Raw genomic sequence first — 25,932 nt, 5'->3', positions numbered from 1 at the left:
CACGCAGCTGTCAATAGTAGTCAATACCTAAAGTGGACCCACCTACACCAGCATGATGAAGCCGAGCTACCAAATCCATTTACAGAGAAGTCAGCTTCTGACAAATGAAGGGGTGTCAAAGCAAACATTACAGCATAGAGGTTCCCATAGTTAATGATCACAGGAAGCATGAAGCACCCCAGTTAGGTTTCCTAATTAATTGCTAAAATTCACAGCAAACATGTTCTTCAAATGCGCTCCAGCAGTGAGGTTCCCTCCTGCTATCCTTTTAAGAAGAGCTTGAGGGAAAATGGCAAGCAGTGGGGGACATGAATTTTCTTCATTGCTGGAGCCGCCACTAGTGTGGAATGAAAAGTGTGGGTGTCGTTTGTCTCACCTATGTGTGAGTCAGAGGGACACCCCTGAGAGTGGGTGCTGGTCAGTGCAGATCCTTTGTCTTTTCTTTTTCTAGTGTGGTCAGAAAGCACCGGACAGCGTAAGATAATGCAATCAGGAGGAGATGGTCTCTGAGTAGAAGGAAGCACCCCATGTGGCAGAGGACACACGTGGCATCCTGACACACCGTCAGGTCTGGCACCCAATCTTTTCAAAATCGCACACTAAATAAAAAGACTGTGCCAACATTTTATTACATCCTCACAAATTCATTGAGCGCTGTGTCCCACACAGCCACCGAGAGGCAGTTTCTGAATCAGGTGTTCCTGGCCCGTCCCCTGGCACGTCTCAGCCTCCCTTTCCTCTTCCCAAACACGGGCCTGGCTGTCACCAGGGTGGCCTTCGAGTTTCTGCCCCCGTCGTCCTCGCTGGAGCTGCTCGTGCTCACGCCCGCCTCCTGCCCTCCTGTGCGGGCGCCGATTCTCCGCTCCTCAGCAGCTCTTCTCCTTTGCGTGTTCCTCAGAGGTGAACCTTCAGCATCCTCACCTGAAGAGGCACCAGACTCCGAGAGGCAGGCCTCCCCCAAAAACCCACCACATTCATCCCCACCTCTGGGCCCCGACAGCCTCCCCCGCTTCAGGCTCGAGGCCGCCTCTGATTTCTCGGCGAGGCTTCTCTTCTGGGCTTTGCCCTCTGCCTCCTCAAGCATCTCACTCTCTCTCTCCATAGCAACAGAAGCCGCTTCCACCTCGCTGGCTTCTTCTTCCCTTTCCTTCCTCAGCATACACGTCACAGCTCTGTTTAGTCTCTGGCTCTTAATGCGTTTAGCATCTTGCTTCTCCTGCTGAGCCAGTCTAAAGAATGAATCGATTCGGAGCTGTGTCTAAAATAAAATAAGACAACAAATTAGACAAGTAAAGTTTCTAAACCACATGAACAAGCTCTGCCTTGACTGCTCACGTTGGATTACTACTCAGAGAATGCTGATTCACATCCCCAAAAGCCAGTTCTCTTCCGATTAATCACATGAATTTCAGTGATTTCTAAATCACGCTGAAAGCAATACCTGCACTAACTCTGTCGACTAAGTCCTCCATTCACATCTTGAACAACAAATTTCTGAGGTACTCAAAGAGCATCACGGTAGAGAGCAATAAAATTTCACTGGGCTTGTTTCTAAGTTCTACATCTCCTTCTTCTAAAATATTCTAATCACATAATACCTCCAGAAGGCAAGTTCACAGGATATATTAAGAACTTTAAGAAATACTCATCCCTTGGGAAGATACTCTTTAAAAAGTTACATGTGACACAAGTTTTAGGCTTAATGTTCATCACAGCATTATTTACCAAAACCTTAAAACTGAAGGTTTAACAAGCAAATTGAGCTAATTCAAACCTCGTTAATGAAATGCATACTGGTCATCTGAAATTATGAAAACTATGCAGTACACAGAAGAAAATCTCATGTGAATAAGCAGGGTGGGAGGAAGGCTGTATCAAGATGCATGTATGGATAGCAACAAATAAATGTAGGAAAAGAATATGAACTGCAGCATAAACCTCTAATTTAGAAAAGGTCAACAGGCAGTTTTAATCCAGTGTGTTCACTTTCTAATTATGAAAATAAACTTATGTTAAGTTCAATAGTGTGAAGGGAGAAAGTATTACAACAAAATGTATCTCAAGTGGAAACCAGTCTCTTTCGCCGCTGGATGATGCTTGCAGTAGGGAGAGGTCATCAGACAAATAAGAGGGACCCCCTGGAAATGCTCTTTACAGCGTTTTTGTTTTTTTTAAGTGAACTTAACCAAACTTAATGGAACTTCATTTGATTATCTTAAACGATATTATCTCATTTCTGCTAAACAGTGGATGCGTGTGCTTTGTGGAATGCTTCTGTGGTGGGCAAAGGCTTGCTTTACATGAGCAGGAACACGTGGACAGAGCGAGACCCAGTCACTTACCCAGGGGAGTCCTACAAGGTCCTACAAGGCCTCTCCTCCTCCAGATCCTCTCCTACTGAGGTACTATATTACTTAGCTTATACTATAAAGATCTACGTACAAACCATAAATTAAGAATTGCTTGTAATTGAGAAGCATTACTAACCAGAACTGTTCTGGACCTGGATACTTCCTAAGCTTTTAAAAAATGACAATAACACCAAAGGGTAATATATTTAATCAGAAATGTTTACTGTAAAATTATTATTTCTTTCAAAGTTGGAATAAGAAAGGACATACAGTCCAGCCCTAAGAGAGATACTGTGAAGACTAAGTCCAATAAGTCTTTTTTCTATTTCCTCAGTTCTTTATCTAAAATATCATTTCAGAATGTATGTTGCATACCCAAAGAATTAACTGGCTAATCTTCAACAGCGCCAATCAAAGCCCTACTAAGTTCACCCTTCAGTGTGAAGTCAGGGAAAGAGCCACCCATTTACCTGCTGGACACTCAGTTGCTTTAATACGGGAAACAGAGATTCGTCCGTCTTCGTCCTGTTCCAGCCAAAATACCGCTGGCAAAATATGCAGGCAGTTAAGATTATAAATGCTTCAAAGGTACTTCAGAAGTGATAAATAAAAGATCCAAAGAACTGACCCTTTATTCCCTTCCACAAGAATTTCATATTTAAAACATTAAAGAAGTAAAGATAAAAAGATAATAAATTATTCCAACATGATCATCTGCAGTGTGTTCTTTTCAATTCTGAAAGGCAAAAGAAACTCCACCCTCATTTTAGGTCATCAGACTTGTGACTATGAAAAGCCTGACCTAGAATAAAACAAGTTTCAGATATCTTACCTACAAGAGGAAAAAATAAGCTGTAGCTAGATTAATTCTACCTGACAATTTTAAACATCAACTGAAATTCTTATTCGAGTATACAGAACAGAAAACCAGCAATAAAAGACAAAATTATCTGGGGCATGGGATGTGGCAATGTGGTACAGTGCTTTCCCAGCCCTCGTGAGGCCCTGGGTTCAAATCTCAGCAACACAAAAAAATCATCATCTTTCCTTTTCTCCATAATAAATAATACTAAGTATGTGTTTGTGTCTGTGAATGCCATCATGGCTATCTGAAAGAAGGTCCTCTTTAATACTGAGAGGGGAAAAGCAACTAAAAGGAGGGTCTCAGGAGAATGTGTATCAGGGAAAAATGATCCAAGCTCCGGTTCAAAAGTTCTGGACAAACCCGACTACAGCTCAATATCCCTTATGTTCTGAGATTCAAGGATACTCTCTAATCTTGTCCAGATCGGGTTTCCCCCACAGAAACGAGCCCTTGGAGTCATCCACCACAGGTCTGAGGTAAGCATCCGCAACCGCTGGGTTAGGGAAACCAGGGGAGAGTTGCAGCTTCCGTAGTTTTTTCTTCACTTTGGTGTCATAGGGATTGGGTCTTATCTTCTTATTTTTTTGTGCTTCATGCCACCACTCTCTAAAAAGGCAAAGGAAACATTTATAAAGCAACGAGACAGTGTAGTGCAAGCACTGCTGGTAAAGAGCTAAGCGTGGAGTTCAGATATTGAAAATTCAAGTCCTAACCCCAATGCAAAGTGAATGATGTACAGAACACTAATTGTATTGCTTTTGGTATCATTAACCACAAGGAAGAGTGCTAGGAACACTGATTGAATGACTGCTCTGTGCTTGGTACCGTTCAATATTTTACCTACCCAGTAATCAACCACACAAGCAGAGTCCTATCATCGGCCTCACCCAGAGAGGAAACTGAATTCAGAAAGAAGATACTTGCTCAAGATTTTGTAGCTGGAAGTGAAAAGCCTCACCCAGAGCTTTCACACATAATTACATTACCACAAAAGTCACAATTTCTTCAGGTCTCCTGCTCAGCAGTAATAGGAAGCAATGTATTTGCATTATTCACCTCTAACAAAATGCAATGGTGGATCCAAGAGTATTCAATAAAAGGTGAAAATGCCAAGAACATGACAAATTTTACAGCTGCATAACAAATTAACATAAGGCATCATATCATTTTTCCCCCAGAGAGGAACAAGCATATAATGGGAAAAGACCAATAGGTATAATAAATAATAATACAAAATATTATTTCTTATGTGTTAAGCAATGTTCTAAGAAAGAAATGGCTATTTTTTTCTTTATATTTTATCCATTTTTCAATTTTTTCCATTCTAATACTCATCTATTATTTCTTTAACTCCTCTAATGTGGTTAAAGAAAGTCACAGATTTTTTGATATTCTTTCCATAAAGAAGTGGGATCAGGGGGAGGTTCAGGGGAATTAATTGATTTAATTATATTATATGCATGTATGAAAATGCCACAATAAAACCCAGTATTTGTATACTTAATATGTTCCTATGAAAAGAAAGAAGTGGGGCCAGACAGCTCTGTGACGGCTGGCCAGTGTAACAGACAGGAAGTAGCACTGCTGGGCTAGGAGACAATCCTTTCCACTTTCCCCTTCCTGCCTCTTGGAACACCTGCTCTTGTGAGCAGCCACCAGGCTGTGAGGAAGCCCAAGCTCGTGAGAAGATCCATATGGAGCGGGTCCAAGGACCCAGCCCACAGTTCTGTCTAGGCTCCCAGCTGACAGCTAGATCACCTGGCCAACATGTGTGTCAGCTACTTAAACAGAACCTTGAGCCCAGATGAGCTGTTCAAACAACATGGAGCAGAAAGAAAACACACCCATGGAGCTGACTAAACTTTAGACTCATGAGCAAAACAAATGACTTCTGCCACTTGAAGCCACTGAGATTATAAGGTAGTTTGTAATGCAGCAGCAGAATACCAGGAAAAATAAAAAGTATAGCATTAGGAAAAATAAACAGCATAAAAGTTAAAAACATAAAAATAATCCTCACCAATCCATGGATTCAATGGAATACACCTGACCCCGACTCACCAAAAAAAAAAGAAACCACCTATATCTCAGTGCCACTGCTTCACGTCCTCACTGATGTTAAGAAGCAGTCGTGGAGTGGTGCCAGCCTGTTCCACCTCACGACACACGAGTGCCATCTATTGTTGAGAAGACTAACTGCAGTCTCTGTTGTGGTACCAAAACACACACACACACAAATAACAATAACAATAACAATAATGATAATAATAATAATGATCTATCTTTATCACTTTTATAACCCTGTTTCCAAGGTTGCACTGGGGAAAAGCCCTTGGGCCTGCCACCGCTGCTTTACTTTTGAATTTCATCATGATTGCCAGCTAGGAGAATGTGCTCAGCACACTGTGGGCTCATGGAGCCTAAAAGACCACTACTCCTTAAACAAGAGGGCCAGACACTTAACATCCAGGACCAACAGTGGCATCTGTCAATCAGTGTCGCTATGGGAAGAGAACAGGGAGAAGGGACAACTGTGATGAAACTGAAGGATCTGTGCACAGGAGGGGAACTGCGGCTGCTCGGCTCTGCTGCTTTGGACTACGAGGGAACCTTTGCCCCTGAATCTAAACTTTTTGTGAAATCACCCCACATCAAATGTTGGTGGCCAGTTCAAAAATTAAAGCTCTATGAAAGTACACACTGCATAAGTCAAACCAGATGCAGAGGACTACACAAAGCCAGATGGTCCAAAATAGCTCCACTTTAAAGAATGATTGACTAGCCAGAGTCTGGCAAGGAGTTTAGGAGAACAGAAAATCAAGGTCACGCATCCGTTCCACTGGCCTCCCACCACTCCTCCACATTAACTCTGCACGCATCCTGAACCCCCAAGTCAGGCAGGGCCCAGGCTGCTCCCATCTTCTCTTCAAGCTTCTAGAATACCAAAGACAGAAACTGCTAAAGCTGACTCTAAGAAGTATATAACACTGTCCCAATCTTGTTAAAAAAAAAAAAAAAAAAAGTAATTACAATGTACATTGAGTATAATGTGCATAGAAAAAATTAAAAATTACATAAACCAAGATGTTTAAAGTAGGTCCTTTTTAATTCATACTTCACTAACTGTTATGTGCTTATTTCATCTGTATAATAAAGTTACTTATCATTTTTCAAGTTATTTACCTATCATGATATATGAGTTACCTAGTAACATCCCTGATATATAAATTTCATCAACAATAAGAAAAATATGGGAAGAGAGAAAAATAAAGCATTAAATAAGATACTCTGGTACCTGTGTCAAGTCTGAATGTAGGTCAGCACTCATTACTACAATTTCTTATTTCATTCCAGTGACTCTGATCACTGGTTCTCCAAACCAGAACATGCCCACATTTTCCAACCACAGGACAAAGGAGATATAACTGGATAGAATACTAAATCATTACTGTCAACGTCAGAGGATGCTATCATGTCCTGTGATTATGCCAAACACATAGAACCGTACAATTAAGGGGGTGAATTCTATGGTGTGCGCATTGTACTTCAGAATTTTTTTTAAAGAAGATGCCATTGAGGGAAAACCTTAAGATAGAACTGTCTTTTCTTTCTTTGTCTTTTTTCCCCCTTCTTTGCAGTGTTGGGGCCCCACACATGCTAGACAAATGCTCTACCACTGAACTACACCCCCAGCCCAAGAAAGAACTCCTTCCCAGATGTGCTGCCGACTCCCACCATCTCAGAGTCACCAGAACTAGGAGCTGACCGGCACAACTTTGGGGTCTAGACAGAACGAGTTTCCACCACTGCACATAGCACAGAATTCCAAGGTGAGAAGGACAGCAAGCTGCAGGCCCCTCAGAACACTGACCACAGCAGTCACGTTTGATCCTCTGCACCCCAAGGGCATGGGAGCCCCTCAGCCTTCATATCCCCGAGGCCTGCACAGTATCTGACACACAGTCACTACTCAAAAAATACTTGAACGGACAGAAAGGCTAGTACATTCCTCCCTTGGGACCAGGAAAGCCTGGTGCCACTAACAAGGAACCTGACTCTGACCTCATGAGGACTCCAGGGGCTAAGCAACACCTCCTGCTATTCTCTCGGTCCACAATGATCTGTGACAGCTCATGACTTAAGAAAAAGTTCCATTTGCTAGAATGGGTGGGTACTTTTGCAAAAATCTGAATTAAAAAATGAAAAGGAACTTACGAGAACTTTAGGAGAGGTTCCAGGCCATGTCCAGGGAATTCATTGAGAATTTCCATGGCTGTTACACAGCCTACGGTTGGTATTCCTTCAGTGTAATCACTTCCAAGCAAATAGGCCAAATTTATTAATTTGTTCCGGTCCAATCCTCCAAGAGTAACAATTTTAATTTAAATATTTATAACATTTATAAACATCTTATTACATAATTATACACACACACACACTCAACAGCCAAAAATATCCTTTTATTATCTGAAATAGATTTTTCTTAAAATGGAATTCTGTTCAGATTTTTAAAGTTTCCTCTACTCTCACAGCTTCAAATTTCCTCTGTATGCTGACCTTCAAATTTAACTAAACTAGCTTGGCTCTCTCTGAACCACAGTCACATATATTCAGCTACAAGCTCAGTATCTCCACCTGGGGATCCAATGGGCATCCCAAATTTGACACACTGCAGCCTGAACTCTTCCTCTCCCAGCTCCACTCCTCTTCCTCAGCCTCCCTCATCTTACTGGTGGCAGGTCCACAGCATAGGCTGCTCAGGATGTACAGTCCTGACTCCTCTCCCCTCCCACACCAGTGGCCCCGTCCCTCCTCCAGGGCACCACAGGGCCTTGATGGGGTCTCCTACTACTCTCCCAGGGTAACTCCTCCCACTCATGCTGGCCTCCTTGGAGCGGACTTCCACCTTGGGGCCTCTGCATGTGGGAGTCCCTTCCAGTGCTTCTCGCTAAGCGGATCGGTCCAGAGCACCTGTCTATCTCCATAAGGCCCTAAGGTTACCTATAAACATGGCTTCTCCCGACAACTACTACGGAACAGTGCGCGCCGCTCAGTGACTGCGGCCCTCCTCTCCCTTTGCTGCTCTCTTTCCTACACAGCGGCACCACCAACTGTCAAATTATGACATATGTGTTTGCTTATCATGTTTCTCCTAGGAGACTGCTTCATCCTGTTTCCCTTTCGTCAAGAATAACTGACATTCAGGGCTCACTCAATGGGTATTTGCAGAAAGAATGAGTGACCAACACTAGGACACCAGCGGGGGCCATGAGCAGGAGTCACTCCACCCACTTCCTCTCTCCCCTCCTGGTTCACTCTGAAGAGCTGATGACTAGTCAACTAACCAGGTCAGATGATTAAGCTCAAAAAAGACCTAAATATACCAGGACTTGGAATGAAGTCCAGTTTTCAAAATCCTATTTCACCACATAAGCAAAAGATCACTTACATGAAAACTTGTATGCACCTAACCATTTCCAATAAGGCATCAAATTAGTTCCCTAGAAAGAAACAATTCATCAGGCAAAATGCAAACGTAAATTCCAGAAAGCAATCATACCTAATTGGTTGTGAAAGTCCACATACTGATAATATTCTACAAATTTGTTTTTATTAAAAAAGTTCTTATAGACGTGCCGTGCTCCAAACAGCCAGATGTCACTATCATCGGTGATGGTTCCAGAAGTCTGGTCAGTGAGGTCCAGAATAGCACACTGTGCCTCTGCCTCCATGGGAGCTTCGATGTAGGGAATGCCAAACAGGCGCAGAAGCTCCTGCAATTAGACAGAGCAAGCCCAGGGAAATGCACACGGGCCCCGGCAAGGGGGAGCAGGGCTTCAAGATGCCATCCCAGCCTTCCCTCGGGAGCCTAAGGAAGGGATGCAGAGTCCCCAGCCAAGGAGCATACCTGGCTTTCCAGGAACATCTGTCCCGTTACAGTGGCAGCAATCCGCTCCTGCTGCTGCTTCTGAGCTTTCAGAGAATTCTGTTGCGCTAAGAGGTTGCTCTCCAGGGCTTCCAGCTCCTCCTATGGAATAATTTTTCATTTGTAGATAATTATAGTAATAATGCAATTAAGTTCATTTGTTACCAAAAGCCTGTATTTAGTCTGACTGAAAATATCAATAACTTCTTCTCCTTATGAAGTATTCCACATAGATTTCTGAGCAAGTCTCTGTAATACCTCAAGTTCCCTTACTAAGACACAAGAAAAGCAAAGTCTATCCCAGACAGTCATCTAGATAGAAAAGAAGCCATCAACAGGAAGATGCATTATAAAGAGCTAATGAATTTTCGTCCAACAACTCCTTAAAACTCAAAAGCCACTCAACTTGGCTTTGTAGCAATAAGTTAAAAACATGCTACATTATTACCAAATTAATATCTTGCCATTCATTGGGGGAGTCCTCTGCTTCCTGTTCAGCTTCTTTGTGTGGGTCAGTGTCAGAGTCCTTGCCTTCTGGGTTTTCCTGAAGGAGACTCTGGGTGCCACCAGGGGCTTCTCCCTCCTCAGTTCCTCTTGGCTCCTCTTCGCCTTGTTCAGAGGGAGGTTTGGAAGCTTCAAGTTCCTCATCACTCATCACACTCTGCACTTCTATGAAGCTTCCTATACAAAATAACAAGGTCGCTTCACTTACAGCTGAAACATTAAATTATCCTGAAACCTTCAATACCTTTCTGAAGAACCTGAAAAATGTTGTGCCCAAAGAGAAAGGCTGAATTTAGTAGAAAACATGCAATTAATGTTACTACTAAACAAATTCAATCTTAAATGCCTGTAACTTCAAAACACCTTTTCAATTGAACTGTGTTTAAAGGTAGAAACCAAACTCTCTAAGATTTGTATATTAGCTTTATATAACTATGTCCTAAGTTACCTAATACTGTTTAAAAATTTTGAAAAGGAAAATTATCAAAGTATAAATTGTTAAATATGGTTATATGCCATTTCACTATGAAGAGAGTAAATAAAGCTGAAAGAATTCTGGGTAATAAGAGAAACAGCTCTTCCTCTTCCACATTCCTTCCCTCTTCTCTTGTGATCTTTTCTTAATAAATACATATTGGTTCCCTTCCTTGCTTCAGGGGAGGGGGATGGCAAGGTCTGTCCAACCTGTGAGGAGACAATCAAAACAAAAGGAACAGGCCGAGGAGGAGCCAGTGGGATGGGGAGATGATTAGAGATAAAGCAAGAAGCAGCAGATAGGTAAATATAGTGAAGATAATGGGAGGTTTCTCACTTTTCAGAAAATTATAAAGACAGGGGAGGTTAGAATAAATCTTGAATGTTGGGAATTACAGGTATCACTGTGAACACAAAGAGTTTAACACAAAGACACAGAAATAAATACAGATGTGTGCACACCACGTGCATCTGTGTATATATACATAAATGTAGCTCCTGACTCCCTTGCTGAGGGAACAGTGAGCACTCAGCACCCAGCCAGCTCCCTGAAAGAAGAAGGGGTTCTCGGTGAAAAGAGCAGGGTCAGGGCACAGTAAGCGCAAGACAGGCCTGGAACATCTATGCCAGAAAGTAAGGAAATGCTCAAAATGTACTGGAGAATTGTCAAAACCACAGGAGCCAGCTTGAAGAGGCCCCACTGGCCAAAGCTGGGACGACCCAAGCAACAAAATACATTGTCAGAGTATCCGATTGTAACTCATTGAATAAAGCCGGAATACAGGCGTCCATGCAGAAAAAAATGATAGTAAATGGGGAGAACAGAGAGATCTTCCTTATAGTAGAGTGCCCACTAATAAATATATCAGGAGTGGCTCAGTTAGAAAGCTACCATTTGTAACATAGCTACAATTTACACAGATAAAATTATCAATGGATGCTAAAACAAGTAGCTAAAAGTGTGTTCAGGGGCACAGTACTTCCTAATCACAACTGGGAAATCACGACTTTAGAATGTAGAGGCCGAACGGACACCAGGACACAAAGTGAGAGTGCATGTGTACAGAGATCTTCATTATTTAGGGTTACAGTCTATAAGGTTATGTGAACAGTAAACTGGCAAATAAAGAATCATAGCTCCTAGAGGGAAACAGGTCTATATATATGAACACACTGCACATACATTATCTTCAATCCTAAACAACCCATCTTGGCAGATTATGTTTTCTCCATTTTACAACAAGGAACGAGGTTCAGAAGTGTCAGGTAGCTTGCTAGAGGTTACCCTACTCACAGGTGCTGGAGCTGGGATGCAAACCTCTGGGCTACTACTTCTGCTTCTACTACACTGTCACCCCACTGTTCCCACCCTCTGGCCACCTCTGCAGCAGCACTGAATCAAGGCAGATCTCAGTGGGGAACAGTGTGGTGACTGAAACTCCCACACCCTGCAAATTTTGGCAAAAGACTGTGAGTACTGATTCTGGAGTTACAAATAAGTTTGTACCAATGTGACAGCTATACATGATGAGTACAAGCAGCATAACTGTGCATAAAGAAATAGATACATATATAATATCCGTGGAGGGAAAGCCTAACAACAGAGGCAGACAAAGTAAGAAATGACAAAAACAAATTTAAAATGCTTGTCACTGAGGTACTGGGCAAAGGAGACCAAGAATTAAAGGAAAGTCTCAGCTTTGCCTTCTCCCACTACAGGCTCCCTCCCTTTAAAGCCAACAACAACAAAGTTTAGCAAAGCAGGAGAGATGAGGACAGCAGCCCTAGCTGTGTGTCCCTGTGAACGTCGTTTCACCTCTTTCTGGTTCCTCATCTGTAAAAAGCAGGATAGGGGCTACACTAAGGGGCCTCTCGGTTCCCACACCCCCTCTGCCGCTCTGAATTAACACAGCACCTACCATCAGATTCACTTTCTTCAGATTCCATTTCCACTGGTTCCAAGGAATTCAGAACTGAAATTAGCTCCTGGCCCGCGGGTTTAGTTGTCTCGCATTCCTGGTTGGTTTTGGGGAAATTCCCATGCTCTGTAGCATTTGAGGGTACATTATTTTCTAGGTTACCTATTGCCTCTGAAGGGACACTTACTATGTCCCTCCTTTCTTGCAAAGTGCCAATGCCAGTGACCTCAGCAGGATTTGCTCCACCTTCTCTTTCTTCATCACTCGACAAAGCAGAGGAACCATATCCACTCTGGGATGGGCCAGCACCTGCCCACAGCTCGAGCTCCTCAGGATGTGTTTCGCTCTTGGGTTCAAAAGCTGCGCTTGTGGGAAGTGCCTGTGTCAGTTCCTGTCCCGAGGGGAGCCTGGGCATGTCACTGTGTGGAAGAGGACCCCTCTTAGCCTCGTCCATGGACTCAGTGTTCGTCTGAGAGACTCTGTTCTCCGTGTGAGTGAGTGACATGTGTTCTTCTGGAACACCAGACTCACTGCCTTGATTAACTACAGTGCTCAACAAATGAGCTGAGTCTGCCAGCTCCTCTCCACGGCTAGCGCTGGCCCCATGCTCCTCCTCGAAGTTCACGCTGGCTGGAGGAGGGCCCGTGGAGAACAGCCCTCCTCCCACTTCTCTCGCTCTAGGCCCTTCGCCGTGCTCTCTGCTGGGGCTGTCTCTAGGCAGCATCCTCACTCTTGGCCCTCCTGTCTGCATGCTGTCCCCCACACTCACTCTCACGTCGTCGTCATCATCAAGCGCTCTCTGAATAGCCAAGAGGGTCCGTGGGGATATGGAGCCTTGGTCTGCCGCTGCACTCCTCTGGTCATGCTGCCTCAGAGCCCCACTCTCCAGCTCCTCCTCCGAGCTACTGCCTAGCATGGCGGCTTGCAGAGCGAGCAATGTTCTTGGGGAAGGAGGGGTGGCATCGGGTTCTTTCTCTGGCTTTGGGTTTTCACCAGGTGATGACTTCATGTCAAAAGACATGTTGTGCATTTTGCTGGAAGAAGGAAGAGACTCCGAATCCACTTCTTCAACTTTCTTAGCTTGAACGCCTTAAGAGAAAGTAAAACACTTCTCACCACACAGTTTCACAGTGTGACCATAAACTTCTAGTAAGATGACCAAGGGAATACTGGTTCCCATAATGAAGTTAAAAATTTTACTGAAACAGCAACTAATTGTTAGCTAACAGGTTAGTTAGTTACATAGCAACTCAGTTCATTTTAAATTGGGTTGGCACTGGGTTCATCCATTAATAGCTACATAAGCTGGACTTCATTACCATTATCCCGGGCTGGTAGTTTACTGAACTCAGAGCCACTATGTATTTTTGGTTTTTGACTGTTAAGATACCTTTTATCAAGATGTAGTGTGAAGTGTCCTCAGAGACCACTCTCCTCGATTCCACCTCCTTCAGAAAACCCCCTTCCTCTTCATACTGCTTCTGGATTTGTCCTGAGTGCTGCTGATTCATTTCCTTTTGGACATTTTCTATGTGCTGGTTTAGATAGTTTTTTTTAAGCAAGCCTTTGAGTTGGTACTGTGAAAAGTCATTGGATTCCTAGTGGCAAAATTTACAAATGAAATTGCTGTTTTACATTTAATACAGATAATATTCCATCCTTCCCCCTCAAAAAAGGACAAAGAATAATTGCCTGTTTTCACTGGTAGTTTCACACTATACAAATACATTTGTTTATTTTATAGTATTGTAACATATTATAAAAATAAAAGTTGAACATTAGGAAAGACTATACCGGCCTTTTTAAAAAAATAAATCTTTAAAACAAAAGGATTAGGGGTTGGGGAGATAGCTCAGTCAGTAGAGTGCTTGCCTTGTAAGCACAAGGCCCTGGGTTTGATCCCCAGCACCAAAAAAAAAAGAAAAGAAAGCAACATTACAACAGATGTCACAGAAATCAATAAAAAAGATCATAAGAGACCATAAGAGACTACAATGAACAATTAGGTACCAACAAGTTGTATAATAGAAGAAATGTATAAATTCCTAGATGCATACAATATACCAAGGCAAAATGAAAGTCTAAAACAAAAGAATTAAACAAAAGAAATTATGGAAATTGTGGATACTGTTCACAATTTAATCATTTATTCCAAAAATATTTATTGAGTGTATACATGACAATCTTGATCAAGGCTTAACACATAGATAATCTAGATATGCAAGTAAATATGCAAGTGCCCAACCAATAAGTCAAAGTAATCACAGATACTAACAGTAATAGTAAAATTTATAAAGATTTTCTGTAAAGGGCACTCTTCTATACACTTTGATATGAACCATCTCAATTTATTCTCACACCCACCCTATGAGATATATCATTATTTCCCTTCTGCAAATGAGATTAAGTAACTTGCCCAAAGTCAAAAGGCTAATAAGTGGTAGATCTGGGATCCAAAACAGACAGATTTGCCAAAACTGAGCTATTACCATTATGATGAGTACTACTGCTCACCCTCACTACTAGTATCAACACCACCTTTACACAATGTACACGTGATTTAAAACCTGGAAGACTCAGCATCCCGGTTCCATCAAAATGACAGATGCAATGAGCTGCTATTCCACACCACCATTCAGTACTGACCCCAAGGTGCCACCTTGCAAAAGGAGATCAGAAGGAGGTAATGACAAATTGCCTTCTCCACTATTGCCTGCATGACCCAAATTCTATTTCCTCAAGAACTACCCAGAGAGCCTGCGTGAAATAAAATGCCTGATACACAGAAGGGGCCTGAATATTTTCCCCTGAAACAAAAATAAATTTACTTCTGTACATCCAAAGACCCAAGGATCCCATTTTGGTTCGCCTTAGTACTTTCCTATCTTCACAATTCCACATGGAAAAACAGAAGAAAGCAAGAGGAAAAGAAAAATATTCTGCCCTTTTCATACTTCTCTTATCAATTTAAGTACTCAAAATCTGCAGAATCTTTTCAAAAATTACTATGTCCCTCAGTAGGGATAACGCCATGAGATTTGCTTTGGTGGGCTAAAGGAGAACTATGGAATTTTAACTAACCATTTCACCTCTGCATTGCTTCAAATAATGTTGTTCTTCACTTGATGAATTCTCCCCCACCCCAAGAGGGATAATGTTTAATTTCACCAATTTTGCATTTTATGCCAGAGAGCTATTCAGGTGTATGCTTAGAGAATATAGCTCCCATTAAGAGTACAAAACAAGATCACTGTGTTGCAATTTATGAAGAGAAGGTAACTGCATGAATTTACTAAACTTTCCTTCGTCATGAAATATACATGTTCTTAAACAGCAAAAATGCTTCTATTTTACGCTAAAACCAAGGACTGAGTCATATTTGTGCATACGGTTATCCTGGACTGAAACATTTACTTTAATAAGGTGGAAAATTTACAATATAGATGTTATCAACAGGCTCCAAACCAGCATTAGAATGAATTTCTAAAATTAATTTCTTTTTCCTTAATATATGTTAATTATAGAATATTTGAGGAAGCTTAAGTGACAAAGGAGAAAATAATTATCCCATGTGTCACTGCCCAGGGTCAATGTCATGAACACCTTGTTGCACTTCCCTCCTATCTTTTTAAACTCTACATGCCAGAAACTAAGATATAATATCAGTACTGTTCATCAAATTTCTCTTCTAATGAAAAGTTATGCTGATGTTTTTAATTCTAAGTATTAATACACTACTGTATACTAATGTCTATTTCACCTCTGGCATTGCTTCAAACAATGTTCTTCTTCGCTTGGTAAATTCTTTCATATCAGTCAAGATTTCATGCTTTATTTCCGGGGGTAGGCTGCTGAAGTCCTCAGACTCAATATCTATTGCATGAGGATTACGGAAGAACTCTTCCTATAAAGAGTAAAATATAACACAATGAAATTAACATTTCATACATTTAGTTCAATTCACAGTTATACTATAATGAATTTGAGTATCAAAGAATATTATCTCCTTCACTAGGAAACTTGAGAAAATGTTCATTTTAAAAACTTATATATACAGTACAACTTGAATTATAAAAACATTATCATTAAAATATGTACAGTGAGAATTTTAAAACACATCCACAGATTCTTTGACATTCTTATCTAATTCTCCTCTTAAATAGTCATTGGTCCCAGGAACTGGCTTCTAACCAATAGGAAGCAACTTCCAAAGCTTGATTAAAAAGATAGCAAAGTTCCTGCCTGGAACTTTCTTCTGGAATGCTTGTCCTTAGAACAGAGCTGCCATGCTGGGGAAAAGCCCAGGCCACGTGGAGGCCACATGCAGGTATTTTGGTGGCCAGTCTCAATGAGCTGACAGCCAGCATCAACTGCCAAATATAGGAGTAGAGAAACTTATGGAGTGACTCCAGTCCCAGGTATAGTCTAACTACACCAAGCTACACAGCAAGAGATGACTAGAAAATTTGCACACATGCACACACACAAGTGCATGTACACACGTACATTTGGTGCATATTCACATACCCAAATAAAACACAGGTATTCAACCAGATGGGGTGGGGAACATGCTCTACAGTATACCAAAATGTTACTCCAAGTTACTCCAGGTGGTATGCTTTCTATATTCTACACAAGCACATAGTACTATGTATTGATCGGTCATTTAGTTGGTTATAAAGAAAATGGTTTACTTTGGACAAAAAGATATGCATAATGGCAAATTCTACATGGGTGTGCATATATGCACACACATATATGCACTAATATGTGTATCTACACATAAAAATACACAATAAAAAGAGAATTTGTGTTTACTTTTATCAGGGACTTTGATTAATTTATAATAATAATCAATAGTATTCATTTTCATGTCAACCATTTCAAATAACAAAATACATTCTAAATTTCAGAATTATTTAAATACCTGTAATGCTTGTTTCTGATCCATTCTTTCTTGCCATTCTTTTTCATCTTCTTCTTCTGAACTGAAAGTCAAGCACATATTTACAAAACCTATGATTTTTAAAGCCTAAGAAGATTTTCTGAGTGCAAGATGTTGCTAGTTTTAGAGGGTAATGACAGTAAATAAGCCCACAAGATCTGGGCTGCCAGAGGTCTCCAGGTAAGTCAGCAACCGCAACACAACCTCATAGCCTGCACCACAGGGGAAGGGCAGGCTGCTGAAGGTGAACCCGTGAGAGTCAGCTCAGCCCTGTCTGGGGAGTCATGGAAACTTTTCATGCCTCCTAAATTACCCATAAGAAAATGTGGTGTCTAGCTGTGGGGTGCAGAGAGGTTTGTGGAGGGAAGTTTCCAAACAGAAGAACTAAGTTTCAGAACTATCTGAAAACAAGGAAAAGAAAGGCTGCCTGTGGCCAGTGTGGTGACCAAAAGATGAAGCAGGAGAAGTGGGATTAAGGGCTGATATTTAATCCTCAAGAAATGAGACAGCAGAAATGCTTTAAATAAGGAAATGACAATATCAGATTTGGGTTTTTAACAGGATCCATATTATGAAACAGAGATCAGGTTTGGGGTTGGGGGTCACTACAAAAAGGGTGACACCAAGGACGAGGACACAAAGGAGCTGAGAAACTACTCCAGCGGTCTGAGAAAAGACAACTGTGCTGGCAATGGAGTCAGACACCTGGGCCGAGCCCGTGCTACCTTGCCTCCTGGGAGCCCCTGAGAAAGGAACGGGGGCTAGGGACAAAGACAAACCATCAAGACTCCTAGTGCTCCACCTATGTGTCAAACACAGAAGCTGCCAAGGTCAACAGGCAGCCAGAGCAAGAGGAGTTCAGAGAGCACCTGAGAAGGCACAGTCCCAGAACGTAAGCTGGCAGGACGTGTGATCTTGGGGCTGAGAAGCAAGCACACCCAAGTGCCAAGTGCTCCCTGGACTGGGCAGCAAAGGTGTGGCACATGGCATCTCAGCATGATGGTGAAGATGAAGCAGGTAGTGAGAGCACAGGCAAGCAAAGTGTAAGAGAACTAGAATTCTTGTCTTCCAAATTGTAAATCCAGTGCTAGCAAAGGCTCTTCAGTAAGAAAAAGAACAATGAATCACCAAAACACAAAGACAAGTTAGCAAATGATAAATTTAGATTTTGGAACATATTCCAAAGGGTATAGAGAAAGGATATTTTAGGTTCATTAATAAAACCCCACATGCCTTATCAGGTAGATATAGCATAAATTTTTAACTGTCTCAATACCACAATGACTGAAGTAAAATATTCTTAAATAAACACTTACCTATGTTTTTCTTCCTCTTGTAAAGGTGGCAAAACATAGATGTCATCATCTCTTTGAACTTGTGTGAGACTGGGTAGTGCTTCATTTCTGAAAAGAAAACACAACTTGGCAAACAGAGAGTACACAGAAAGTATTTTGAGTTGGTCATCTTCCCACGCTGGTTACCAAACCTGCTCAAAGGTGATGGCTTTCCCGCTCCTGGCGGGTCTCCAGCACTGTGGGAGCTAAATACAGCCCAGAGGAAAAAAGGGGACTCACAGGGGCGGCTCTGGCCACAACCGCCGCCCCCACCAGTCAAAAGAAGGAGCTTTCTAAAGAACCATGTCAGGCTGGGCATGCGGCTTCCTGACAGAGCACTTGCTTAGCACGTGTAAGGCCTGGAGTTCAATCCCAGCACTGCAAAATTAATCACTGCATGAATGAAGGAATAAAAATGTAAGCGTTGTGCCCTCCCAGCCTTTTCTCATTAGCAAGACCCATTTTCATGGAAGAGGAACTTTCACCAATTTAAACTACCAGAACCAGGGACATCCTACTTATCCCTCTCATTTCACTCTCTATTTTCTGTTGAGAATTAAAACTAGGGAATGAGAACCATAGGAATCAATACAAAAAGGAAACATTTTTAATCTCTGAAATTACTGTAATTTCCTCTTGCCTTTTCCTGCTGAAGGCAGTTTTGATAGCCTGTCTTTTCAAAAATGTTTTCAAAAGCTTCTCTGTAGTTTTTCTGGAGTCACTGGAGGCCAAATCCTTCCTCTGCCTTCTTTTTGCCTATGAAAAGAAAGGATGCAAGATCTGAATTCAGAGTATTCATTTATTAAGAACATTTCTGTGCTTTTATTTTCCATAAAATCTGGCTTGTTTGAGCTTTGAGATGCTGTCTGTCCCAGAGTTTCCTCCTCATGGTGTATCAATGAGCACTCTGCTACATGAAGCTTCCAAAGCTTCCACCTACTAATTATTTATATCAGCGGGGAATTATTAGCTACTTTCAGGCTCTTTTAAATGTTTTTCAATAGGGCCCAAGAAGTTTAAAGCTTGATATATAATCAAATAAGTGTTTCCCAAAATGAATGACTACATAAATTCTTTAAAATGCTGTTATGCCAAGAAGGATTTCTATATTACTTTTTTATACAAATGCATTACTTGTAACTCTGCTCCTCAACATCCAAGATTCTGTCAGAAGAAACCCTAAAATGTATAGAAACATCTTAAAAAGAAATGTCCAACTAGGGATAAATGGGACAGTCTCTGTGCTTATGGTTGAGATAAGGCAGAAACAACTAAGAGATCCTCTTTTCCTCTGTAATCTTTCCAGAAAAGGACTTAACACAGAGTATGGCAAACTAAAACATTCAAGTCTAGACATGTAGAGAGGCAGCAAATGTCCTCAAGCATTTATGAATCCTCACTTCTACCCTACATCCTCACTTGGATAATAATCTGTCTGATATGATTATAAACTAATGAGCTGATATTTTCTATATATGTCATATAAATGGCTACTATTATCTGGATTGCTTGAACCTTTTTAAAACTACTTTCACAACAATAAGGAAAATCATTCACAATCTTTTACATCACACCCAAGTTCCTCACAGAAAATCCGCTTTATCACCACCTGGAACCTTAGTGCTGCCTCCTGAGACCCAACCCACCTTTAAAGGAAGGCATGGTACCGCTGAGGATACCAATCTCAGCTTCAGACAGGCATTTCTTAAACAGGTTTTCTTTAAGGTTCTGAGCAATGGTAGCACAGAAGGAACAAATGTGGAATACCTAAACAGATACTCTAAAGAGAAAATTCTCAAGTTTAAGAATTCTACTAGTTCCAGTTAAATTTTAACATCATACCATGATATACGCTCATATACCTCTTTTTAAAAAGAAAAACTGCTTGTTTGTTAAAGATACATTTGAAAAGGCAGTTGAAATTAAATTGGCTATGTGTCAATAAGTCTTGGTATCTAAAACTCTAAAAAGAAAACAAAATCAGAAGATACCTACCAAAGTCTGCTTCTTCAACAATGGAGCATCACCATCAAACACAAAAATAGGGCGAATTCGAAAAAATAAGAGTTTGCAGAGTCGATGAAACAAAGTGAGAAGATGGGCATTTTCTATCGAGTTCCCGTGGTGATCCCGGACGCCTTTAAGGGCTTGGTTTAGCCAAATGCTGATATCTGGGAGGACTGGTAAAGGAAAGTGTGCTGGGAAAGGAAAGTGAAAGGAAAGTCCTCATTCTCCCACATTCAGTCTCCTATACTTGATAACACCAAGCACTGGACACCAAGATTACCACTCATCTGAGGTTTTAAAATGACAGGCCCTAACGGGATCTAACAAGAGCACTTAACTTTTACTTCGGCCTATTACTACTATTCACGTACTTAATTTTTATACCATACAAAGACAGATATGCCCTTTAAATAGTCTAAGGCAAAGAACTGCTTCTTTCAGAAAAAAAAAAAAAAAAAAAAAAAAAAAAAAGAAGAAGAAGAAAGAACTAACCTACCTAGTGATCTCTAAAGAATATTTGTAAACTAGCTGGAATTTTCTGGAGGATGATTTGACAATTCCTGGCACATTCTGTTTTACCTAAGAACTCCATTTCCAGGAACTCATCCTCAAGAAGTCACGACTTAACAAGATTCACTTACAAGAATGCTTGTACATGGCAAGGAAAATTCCAGAGCAATTCAAAAGCTTTGCAACAGTTCTGCCAAAATACCAAGGAGCTCTTAAAAATGGAAGTTGAAGGAGCATGTTTAGTGACAAGGAAGACAGTCACAAATACTACTACAGAAAGTGTACCAGGTAATGCAAATATGTGAAATATAATTCCATTTACAGTACCTGTAATGCTAAATGTAAAAAACTACAATGTCAGACACCAAAATATTAAAGAGCACTTATTGCTGCTAAAACTAAAGGTAATTTATGTTTCCTTCTTAAAGTTTTCATTCCAATTTTCTAACACATGCTCCCTTAGAAATGCAGTTTGTGTTTGTCCACGGGAGGCCCAGCACCCTGCTGTGTTCTGCTCATTCTTTGCCAGCTCCTCTAAGGCACCACGGAGGAGCTCTCTTCAGCTCTCCTAGGCCTTCTTCCTCCTGTCTGCAGCACTCTGCAGGCCTCCTCAGCCCCACCCCACACCCTACCCACCTGTGCGTCTAATGTAGAATGCTCTCCTAACCCCAGATCGAACAGCCTAGTAGTCACCCCTACCTGACACCTCGAAGATATTTCAAATGGAACTCATGTGTCCACCAGGCCACTCAGGCCTCTGCCTCAGTGACTGCCACTCCTGTTCACCTGAGAGAATTCCAGTGTCCTGCCAAGTACACACCTCCTCCAACCACTGACAGATCCTACCAATTCTATCTTCCAGTGTATCTTCAAAAAACATTTGAACCTCAGCAATAACAGTAAAAGCCCCGTGTAGCTCCCCACTGCCTCTAGGATAACACCCAAAGTTCTCCCATGACCTACAAAAGGCCTGAATGACCTGGCTCTGCTCATTTCTCCCATCACATTTTAAACCAATAAGCTCCTTCCTGTCTCAAGTGTCTCCTCACATGCTCCTTCCTCTTCCTCTGAAACATTTGCCCCCTCTCTCAGTCTAGTTACCTCCTACTGAGGTCTCAGTCTATGGGTCCCTCTCCTAGCCTAGATCAAGACCTCTAGTTACACATCCCAATTCAAAAATGCATTATTATGTGGCAGAAATTTTTCAATGCACTGCAGATGCAGTGCTGGACAGTTATTGCCCTTATGGAGTTTACAATCTAGCAGAGAAAAGCAGAGCCTGTGAACTCCACAGCTCACCTAATCTCTATGACTAGGGATCCATTCAGGTCAGTGGCTCTTATTCCTGCTGTTAAAACTGGATATAAAGCTTTTGAAATATAGATTACTAAATCCCATAAGCCTAAAATACTAAGTCACAGAGACTTAGATGGGTCTTTTTTCTTACTTTTAAATTTATCATGGGTAGTGTCAATTCTCAGCCAGTGTTGAGAGCTCCAGCTTGAAATTCTTAGAGAATACATAAAATGAGACAAGCTGTAAATATTTGCATAATTTGACTTGTCTAATTCCAGAAAGTTATATAAGGCAAAATTAAATTTCTACAAGGAGTAGAAAAGTTAAAATCTGCAGCAAAGCCAAAAACCACTTCACAGTTAAAATCCCAAAGAACCAATAACTTTTAAACAAAACAACAGAATTCCCTTTGTTCTAGAGTTAGATGACTATATTTTTAACTAATTCCCATTAGTATGTACAGCTTAGAGAGTAATAACTTCATAATACACGTAAGTGTATTTTATAAATGTTAAGGTCCATAGAGAAAAAATTTAAACTGCTGATTGTATATTATTTAACAGACATTGAAATCATATAAATAAACCAGACATTCAACTATTGAGATGGTTCAAAACCACTTTATTTTTAAAGATCTAAAAACAAACTATGAACCTAGTACAATCAAGGATAAGTTCTTTATTAACAAAAAAAAATCTAAATTTCAGATGTCTGAATTCTCCTGAAGATAAAGAAATATCAATTACACAAGTAATCAGGTACTATATATGAGCTTATCATTGCAACTAGACTGACAGTCCTCTTTAGCTAAAGGACTCGTTCTTTGATAAAAGCCTAAAAGGCTCATAAAATTATGACTTTATATTCCAAATGGGCCTCTTTGAGCCATCTGCAAATATATAATCTAAATTACATGGTTTACCTTTCCTTACTTTGACGTCCTACCAAATTAGAAATGTGATCTTGGTGTTTCAATAGTTTTACAAAATCTTAACTCTTTAAAAGGACTGAAATATAGAATGACCTAAATCTTATGCTGACGTTTTAAGGTTCCTGTCAATGAAAACCATCTTTTCACCCGCTGCTAGTTCTAAGGCAATCTTTAGAATGCAATTGTATCAAGAAACCACTGGAGGGCAACAGCGCGGGTGCTTTAAAAGAACTTCCTTTTCCCCAACTCAGGGTACCCTCAACAAAAGCTCCGAAGCTGAACATTAAATACGGATATATCTGAATATTGCCCACTAGGGGGAAAGTGGCAATTATCCTATTATACGTTTTAAAATCATCAGTGTTGCTCTTCAGACAATGGCTTCTTTCCGGTTCTCCATTAGGAAACCGGTATGAGGTTCCACCAGCTTCGGGGAACCGGGGAGAGAACAGGCACTCGGTCAATTCAATAGTACTTAGGGAATACAAATGCCCAAATCTGAAAAACAGCATCACGTGTTCACAATGAAAACATAATTCCAAAGACACGAAACCAGCCAAATATGCACACAAGCAACTATCCTTCACAAGTCAACCTCCGGGACTGGGAGGAAAATCATTCACCGCACACCTTTTGAAAACTTTCCAATGTTGTAACATGAATCTCTTATTCCAAAAATCATAATTTAAAGAGCTACCGATTCAAAAGGAAAAGGTCAGACACCTGTTCACACTGCCTCCTTCTTAAGTAACTCGACTGAGCAAGACCCCGAAGGGGAGGCAAACCACCGGGTGGACTGCTCCCGGCCGACCTCCCGCCCGGGACAATCACTTTAGGATTCGCAAAACTTCTCCAGGAACTCCTTCATTGCTCAGGCCGAGCCCTCGTGTGGCGCTACGATCACCTGCACTCGGCAGACGGGCCGTCAAAGCCCAGCATTCCAAGCAGAGCTGCATCGCGAGCCCTGCACCCGCGGCCCCGAGGCGAAGGATACCCACGGCGAGGACCTTCCCTTCCAGCGCCTCGGGGCTGACCTGCCGCCCCGAGCACTCCAGCAGCTTCCAGAGCCCCTGGACACCCATAGGGCAGGCGCGTCCCGGGTCGGCCTTTCACTCTAGCTCGTCGACAGCGGGTCACGCAACCGCCCGGGACCCAAGAAACCAGCTGCCACTCAGGACCGGAAGACAATACGGAAGCCACGTTTCCCGGGGAACTGAGCGCATGAGGAAGGGGAAACCCCCGCCGGAGCACTTCCGGGCGGGTGACACCGCCTCCCGGAAGAGAACGGACGGGAACGGACGGCGTTGGAGAAGTAGGGCCTCGTCGGTCAGAGCTTTAGTTCAGATATTTGCTCTCCTAATGAAAGACCGGGGGTGGGCGGGCAGCGCGGATATGACAAACGACACAAGACGTAACTCCGATTCTGCTAGCTTTTCTCGGGTAGGTCTGTCACTCCACAAGAAACGGTGCCCTCTTCGCTTCCCTCCCATAGAATGCGTAGGGCGGAAGTCCCGCCTCCGGCGCTGACGTAAATTCTCTGCGCCCATAGCATCCCGGAAGCGAGTGAGCGTTTCCGCCGTGGTGTCGGGGTCTTGGGCCCCTCCTCCCCGTCAGTCCCATCGTTAAAATGTCTCAATATTGGCCCAGAGCGTTTTTTTGCGGGAAAGCGACTTTTATGTTATTTTCAGTACCATTTTTCTCCCTCTTCCCAATTGTGAAGTCTCGATATGGTTCCCTTTGTGTTTTAAAACAGGATTTGTACAATAGCATGTAGTAACTAGATAGTAATACAGTTCAAAGCTTTATCCTTGAAATATAGCTTAGTTTTCTCCAGTACCTAAAACTTAGCATATCACTGTTTGTGGTCAGAAATGGCAAGAAATTAATTGCCAGAGTAGCTCCAACAGTCTGGCTCTCCAACCCTCAGGCCAACATTCAAATCACCACCGTACCCAACTAAAGCGGTTAGCGTTGCAGCGATCACATTTACTAAGAATTTATATCTTCAGATGTACCCAGGGCATAGAAGCAGTATTGCAGACTGTTGGCGAAGTTTAAAGTGATGTGTGCAGTGCTCTCAACAACTAGCTGTCAAGTGAGAGTATTAGCATATACATTTGTTGAAATTTAAATGACAGTATTGAGAAGAGATTCTGGTCCAGCGAAAAGGTTGATTTAAAAGAGCAGGCACTTGCTCAAGTATATCAGAAATCAGTTTTTAGCAAAACCATTTGTGCCCAAACACAGTTCATGGTAGTCATGTTTAGTTACCTTAGACTAGTCCATCAGGAATGCGCCTTATAAAGGGCTTTTTGCATTTCCTCCATGCGTAAAGTAGTACCCTGAAATTGTTCAGAGTTGTTTTACTGAGGGTTGATCCCCAGCACCACTGAAAAGTAAGAAAGAAGAATGAAGCCTTTATGCTATCCCCATATCAAATATGATTAGTGTGTTTATAAGAAGAGGAAATTTGAACCCATAGACTCTCCAGGGACACCCCCACCCACACAGGAAAAGCCACATGAGACACAATAAGAAGGTGATCATCTGCAAGTTTAAGAAAGGCTTGAGAAAACACCAAACCTGCCAAGATCTTGTCTTGGACTTCTAGACTCCAAAACTGAGAAAATAAGTTTCTCTTTTGCAAACCACCTAATCTGTGGTATTTTGCTATGGCAGCTCTAGCACACCAAGACACTGTTGTCCTAGACAAGTCTCTTCACCCATGAGAGCTTTAGTTCTTGCCAGCAAAATGGGAGTGCCATTAACTTTTTAGGTTGTTCTGAGGTCACAGTTCTAAAGTGAAACGCCTAGGCATAATGGTACTCATACTAGTTTCTGAGTGAATGACTGGCAGGGTGGAAACACTG

The 25,932-nt window shown here is 41.7% G+C and overlaps 1 protein-coding gene and 1 long non-coding RNA gene across 3 annotated transcripts; one reads left to right on the top strand and one right to left on the bottom strand.

Moving 5' to 3' along the window:
• Positions 1 to 610: 610 nt before the first annotated feature.
• Positions 611 to 24,287, bottom strand: ERCC5 (ERCC excision repair 5, endonuclease). 2 transcript variants are annotated; one of them, XM_079138608.1, is made up of 15 exons: positions 24,057 to 24,287; positions 20,314 to 20,489; positions 18,959 to 19,074; positions 18,301 to 18,387; positions 16,967 to 17,027; positions 15,800 to 15,943; positions 13,430 to 13,637; positions 12,040 to 13,128; positions 9,591 to 9,823; positions 9,125 to 9,244; positions 8,777 to 8,990; positions 7,432 to 7,576; positions 3,622 to 3,822; positions 2,822 to 2,906; positions 611 to 1,258 (listed from the first exon to the last, which is right to left on the bottom strand). In XM_079138608.1, exons 1-15 carry the CDS (start codon positions 24,142 to 24,144, stop codon positions 692 to 694), a joined length of 3,534 nt encoding a protein of 1,177 aa, XP_078994734.1. In that variant the 5' UTR covers positions 24,145 to 24,287; the 3' UTR covers positions 611 to 691. The 2 variants fall into 2 exon arrangements, with proteins under 2 accessions (XP_078994734.1, XP_078994733.1); XM_079138607.1 differs by having other exon boundaries at positions 1,120 to 1,258; positions 2,822 to 2,896.
• LOC306660428 lies at positions 3,832 to 6,773 on the top strand. The gene is made up of 2 exons (XR_013763622.1): positions 3,832 to 5,136; positions 5,167 to 6,773. It is a non-coding gene; the product is annotated as an uncharacterized lncRNA (long non-coding RNA).
• Positions 24,288 to 25,932: the final 1,645 nt, after the last annotated feature.

Source organism: Sciurus vulgaris (assembly GCF_902686455.1).
Source record: "Sciurus vulgaris genome assembly, chromosome: 4".
Classification (NCBI taxonomy): domain Eukaryota; kingdom Metazoa; phylum Chordata; class Mammalia; order Rodentia; family Sciuridae; genus Sciurus; species Sciurus vulgaris.
Note: the sequence above shows the minus strand (reverse complement) of the source record. Positions and strands in the feature narration are given on the sequence as shown.